Raw genomic sequence first — 6,000 nt, 5'->3', positions numbered from 1 at the left:
TAAACATGACTTTTATTTTTATGTTATTCTATATCTTCTAACTTTCCTACAATGATAATGTATACAATTAGAAAAATTCTGTTATTAAATTACTCGTAAAATAATGTATTATTCTAGCATTATAGTAAGCGTTAATTTTTTTCTTTGTTATGTGAAAAACTGAAAAATTCAAAACGATGTGTTTATTCCATGTCACGCAGTAGAACAAAATGTTTTTTCTTTATCTTTTCAATGTCAGGATAAAAAAATCTACAACCAATAGCATTAAACTATCAGTTGTATCAAAACTTAAATAAAAATATATTCATACTCATTCAAGGTAGTCTTATTTTAAAATAAATTAGCATATTTTAAGTAATGAAGATAAATACATTGCAATAAAATTATTTTATTTTAAATATAACTTTGCCAGATTTTAATCAATTAACAGCAGTTTAGAGATATAGATATACATATACATATATGTGTAGAATATATACTTTTTTAAAACAGGAAGGCATACTTTATGATATATAATCTTTTACCACAAACTATATACACCTCTCAGATATTAAATCAAACTAATATACTAGGAAGACACTAGTACTTGGGACCAGTGCAGCACCTTTACAAGTAGTTTAACTTTTATATGTGACTTTAGTAACACCATTATACAAATAAGCCATCTTACAGGCATTGTTTTGGCAGTGTAAACCTAGAAGACACAGGTTGAATTTCACAAAAAGATCTGAAACTTGATGACTACTGCTTAGCAAATCTTTGTACAAAATGTGCAGTAAGAGGTGCAAGTGTGGCACAGTGGCTAATAGCTAAAAACAGGCACAAAAACTTTACTGCCCTTTGGAAATTGGACAGAACAATCTTGAACTCTCATCTCCTGTTGCTCCTCTAATGATTTAATATATTCTAAATACCTTTATGTGGAAATAAAAAATAACAGGACAAAAGCTGACTAGCGAGATTGCATTTCTGTCAGTAAAATTTCTCAAATCAACACATTCATCGAGTTTCTGACATTGTTCTTCGAGCAGCTGTCATCTGTCTAATGCAAAATGTGGCTTTGCTTTGTCTTGTTGCAAAGGGAAAGAAAAGCTTTTGTTCAGAGCTTTAGAAAACTCGGTTCAGTCCACATAATGCATTTTCTCCTTCAATTCTGAAAAGTAGCTAATGCTCATTTGGTAGTGAAGTGCTGCAGAGGAATGTTCTCTTGCTCCTTCTTTCACAAAATTACTTTATGGACAGGTTTCGAACATGTCACTCAACCTCAAAACACAGTGCAGGCTTCTTGGTGGATGAGCTTACATTATCTGAGGGGCGGTAGGAAAGCGTGCTCATTTTTGTTGAAAGGTTTGAGTGGGATTTGGCTTTTGGGGGAATATATTTTAGAAGCTGGAGAAAATATTTTTTAAATTTTTTCCCCAGAAAGCCATAAAAAAGAGGATTCAGGCAATTGTTAAAATAAGCTATACAAATGGTGATAGGCATGGCCGTGTCCACAATATCTGCAATTCTACAGTCACGTATGATGCCTAGTTGAATCAATACATCCAGAAAAGTGAATATTTGGTGGGGAATCCAGGAAAAGAAAAAGAAAAGCACAATTGCCATAATTATCTTAAAAATATCATCATTTCTTGGTTTGTTCTTCTGAATTTCATAAGCCTTCTTTAGGGCCTTCCAAATAAGAGTATAACTTGTAAGAATGATCAGAAAAGGAAACAGGAAACCCAGTATATTTTTGGTCAGGCCCAGCCCTATTGGGAGGGTTGAATTTTGGGACTCATAATGGAAAGCACAAACTGTAATATTGGTGTTCTCAATGAAAAATACATTTCGATGGATTATAGCTGGCAAACTGGCCAAGCCTGCCAGCAGCCAAATGATGATGCAGGTGACTTTGGCTACAAGCATTGTGCGTCGAAGGCGGGACTTCATTGGGTGAACAATAGCCAGGTATCGATCAATGCTGAGACACGTGAGTAGAAACACACTAGCATACAGGTTGAAACTGACGCTGGCTGAAGCAATCTTACACAGGTAATTGCCAAAGGGCCAGCGGTATTCCATAGCTGTGTAGACAGCCCATAGTGGCAAAGTCAGTAAAAAGCATAAGTCAGCCAGTGCTAAATTCAAAAGAAAAACACTGGCCACAGTCTTCAGCTTCATATAAAAGTAAATGACTATCACCACCAAGCTGTTTCCAAATATTCCCACCACAAAGATGATACTGTATAAAGTAGGAATCATGACAAATATGTAATTATGCCTTCCAGCTTTGGGACAATCATCTTGGATTCTTTTAATACCATCTTCGGTAGAAGAGTTGAGAATCATTTTGATCGCCTGGGTCGAATTTGTTGCAAACACTATATCAAATGCACCTGGGGAAAATAAAAATAAAATGGTAAAAAAAAATTCTTGTCGTAAACAAACAAACATTCATTTCTCAGTCATAAACGTAGTAACTCAACTTTAGTCTCAGGAAAAAATACTGGATCATATTTCTTAAGGAAACACTGTGAACTGATAAAGCCTAAGAACGCACATTTAAATTTTAGAACATAATTGCTTTTGTAGAAAATGGTAAGTATCATCCAGAGAAGTGAAACTGGGGTTCTATGTGAATAAACCTATCTAGGTCCTTTTCCTTTTTTCCTATAAGTAAATCTTAGTTTCCAAATTGATTAAAAACATAACCTAAATCTTAGAAAATACTACTGAATTAAATTAGTTTTTCAGAAAGACTTGAAAGTTTTTCCTGAGGTAAGCAGAACCAATTCATTTATCATCAACCTCAGAAGTGTGACACATTCATATTCTTTAAACCATTTATTTCCTCTCACAATCTTTACTTAGGTATAAAGATTATAAGTATTCTCCCTTAAGTGGTCAGAATAGCTGCCTTCAGGTGACTGACAAATTGGTCACTGTGGCAATTGATTTAAGAGGCATAGGAGGTAGGGCTCGACTTTGAGGAACAGGATTTTTTCCATGGTTTTCCAGGCCTCTGCAGTCAGTAACTACTTATTCTTTAACTTCCAATTCAGTCTAGCAAAAGTGCATGAATCTTCTAACCTTCATACCTGCCAGCCATTTCTGAAGTTAACTCTGTGGTTAACCATTTGTGTAACAAAGATGTCAAGTGAATAGGTTTGGCCAGGATTATCAAGAAAGCATGTCTTTACTGAGGGCTTGAGAAAACAGCAGGTTTTTTAGAAGTCTGGGAAGAATCGGATGCTCAGGAATGAGCTGCACAAAGCCATGCAAATATTTGCTCTGATTTTCTACATAATCAACAGTCAAGCTATTCATTTATGTGATTTAGAAAATCAACACATTCTGCCCTGGATAAGAGTCCATCAGGAAGTCCCAGGAAGGAGGCCGAAGGTTCAGTGAGAGTGACGTCACTGAATGTGGTACAGCCACACTCTGAGGTGAAGGTCAGCATTGGGCACAGGCCAGGACAGCTAGGTGGACAGTGGTGCTGGGCACACAGATCCTATTGCTCTACCAGGAGCAGGTCCCCAGATGAACATGGCTGAGCATTCTCTTGTAACGGCATGCCCTGGGGAAAAAGAGGAGCAGAAATAAGACACCAGTGCCATGCCAAGCATGGTTGTGCTTGGCATTCAGGAGAGCTGAACACATGTTCTTAGAGTAGTGTTCACTTTGGTGCAAAGGGATGGTGTGCAAAGGATACAACTCCGGTAGTCAGCTTTTAAGAGATAACACATGTGAAGGAGTTCTGAAGTGGCCTCTTTGCCTGCCCTGAGTAAGTAAAGTTGTTCTCCCTATGTAAGTTTTTGGTTGCATGTCCTCATTATTGTTCCTTTTTGCATCCAGCTTATATAATGTACATCCTTTTCTTCTTTGACTCACCAGGACATTAGTATCCACAAACAGGTGTTATCTACCCTAAATGTCACATCTTTGGTAAAACCTTCCCAACTTTTTTGAGCACTTTGACATTTTGGATGTAGGTTTGACACTTTTTTTTTTTTTTGAGACAGAGTCTCACTCTATTGCCCAGGCTGGAGTGCAGTGGTGTGATCTTGGCTCACTGCGATCTCTACCTCCCAGGTTCAAGTGATTCTCATGCCTCAGCTTCCCTAGTAGCTGGGACTACCAGTGTGTACCATCATGCCCAGCTAATTTTTTAATTCTTAGTAGAGACGGGGTTTTGCCATGTTGGTCAGGCTGCTCTTGAACTCCTGATTTCAGGTGATCCACCTGCCTTGGCCTCCCAAAATGCTGGAATTATAGGTGTGAGCCACTGCACCCGGCCTTGATACTTTACTGTAATCATCTGTTGACATATCTGTCTTCTCCACTGGTCTGTCGGTTGCTTGTGGGGAGAGCCTGTTTAAAGTTTACTAGTGTTTACTTGTTTCCTTGTTTACTGGTGTAGGCCCTGGTACATTCCAGGAGGCAGATGATAAATGTCTCATGAATGAGTGACTGAATGGACAAACGAATGGGAGAGCAGCATAGAACTTAACAGCTATGAATATAGTGTATCAAGACTATTTTCTGTGAAATCACATGTTGCTCCTTGCAGTTTCACAGAGAATACTCAGTGTCAACTTGGGCCTCACCTTGGACAAAAAAACAGAAACAGAAACAAAATGAAATAAACAGGTAGAAAGTTCCTTGGTGCTTTTAGAAACTTGTGGTTTAGAAAACAGAAGATGAAAAGAAGAAATAATGTAATAAAAACTAGGGCTAGGCTTTTAGGGAGGTATGACTAGTTCTTCCTCACCCAGAGGATTTCCCTATACCTGGTAGATTTTCCAGTTCATCTTATTATTGTTTCTGAACTTATGCCAACTTACAGGTATAAATTCATTTATATAAACACATATTCTTTATTAAAAATTAATTAGTCATTAAAGGGTTATGGCTAGCAGTCATTTGTGCCTTAATGTGGATTAATTTACCTATTTACTATCCTTTTAACCATCTACTAGATATCAGCTGGATTTTGCTTAGAAAAAGAATTAGTAATGTAAAGGTTAAGGAACCTCAAAGGTTGAAAAGGGCCTGAGTGAACTCCATAACTGAAAATGAGGGCAGAGGTAAATATTTGGTTCAGCTTGTGAATAAGGGCAGTAAAAAATAGAAGGGAGTACACTTTACGCTCTAGAATCCCTTGGGTGCCCTGAGCTGTGAGAACAGGGAGGAAATTTTCTTCTCCTCCTTCTCTCTCCTCTTGGCTCGACTTTGACAGCACACAACTCATGTGGGTTCCATTAATCCTATGTTTGGAGTGAGTAGAATTTTATTAACTAGTCTCAAACTGTAACTAGTATTCATAATACAATTTCTGAGGGAAAAAGTCTGCCTTTGTGAGGATCAATTTATAAGCATAGTTTTGTACTCCAACTCCTTCACAAGCTGTCAGCCTTTTTTTCAGTTACCATTGATTCATATTGACTGGTATTTAATATATAAAAGGTAGCTTTGAACAGCTAGGGGATCATCCCTGGAAACTTCGGTGAGGTATTATTACCTTAATGAGAATTCACTTGAAAGAATCTGGACATAGCATGGAATATACCAATTAGAAGAACATTTTACATAAATGTATAATGACCAGGACTCCCTGCCCAATAAGGAAACAAATTTTTTCCTACTTGAGGGTGGAGGAAAAAGGGAGAAGAATTTTAGGGGATAGAAACAGTGGAAGGAAGCACAAGGGAGTAGCAATGCAAATAGCACACTTCGTGGGTATCATCAACTCATCACATATTCACTGAACACCTACTATGTGTGGGTGTCCAGGATGCAAGGGGAATAAAGTCACAGTTCTCCTCCTCTACACAGTTTGAGTCTAGCCAGGGGGACAGGAGCCTTAAAGGCAGTATTATCTTTAGTGTGTTGAATGTTATATCACATCAGAGGCATGTGGAATACTCTGTGTTTATTGCTGACCCAGATTGGTGGGGAGGGTGGGATTTGGGGGAAGGATGGTGAGAGGGCAGTGGGGGTGGGGAGAGGGAT

The 6,000-nt window shown here is 37.9% G+C and overlaps 1 protein-coding gene across 1 annotated transcript in view; it reads right to left on the bottom strand.

Moving 5' to 3' along the window:
• Window positions 1-372: 372 nt before the first annotated feature.
• The window catches only part of AGTR1 (angiotensin II receptor type 1), a 45,112-nt gene continuing 39,484 nt past the window's right edge, over window positions 373-6,000 (bottom strand). The window contains exon 2 of the mRNA XM_032172216.2: window positions 373-2,381. Coding sequence (XP_032028107.1) covers window positions 1,255-2,334 — 1,080 coding nt within the window. The 5' untranslated portion in view covers window positions 2,335-2,381 and the 3' untranslated portion in view covers window positions 373-1,254. The remainder of the gene's footprint in view (window positions 2,382-6,000) is intronic.

Source organism: Hylobates moloch, unplaced genomic scaffold (genome assembly GCF_009828535.3).
Source record: "Hylobates moloch isolate HMO894 unplaced genomic scaffold, HMol_V3 SCAFFOLD_13, whole genome shotgun sequence".
NCBI classification, from domain to species: domain Eukaryota; kingdom Metazoa; phylum Chordata; class Mammalia; order Primates; family Hylobatidae; genus Hylobates; species Hylobates moloch.
This window is presented reverse-complemented; position numbering and strand designations above follow the sequence as displayed.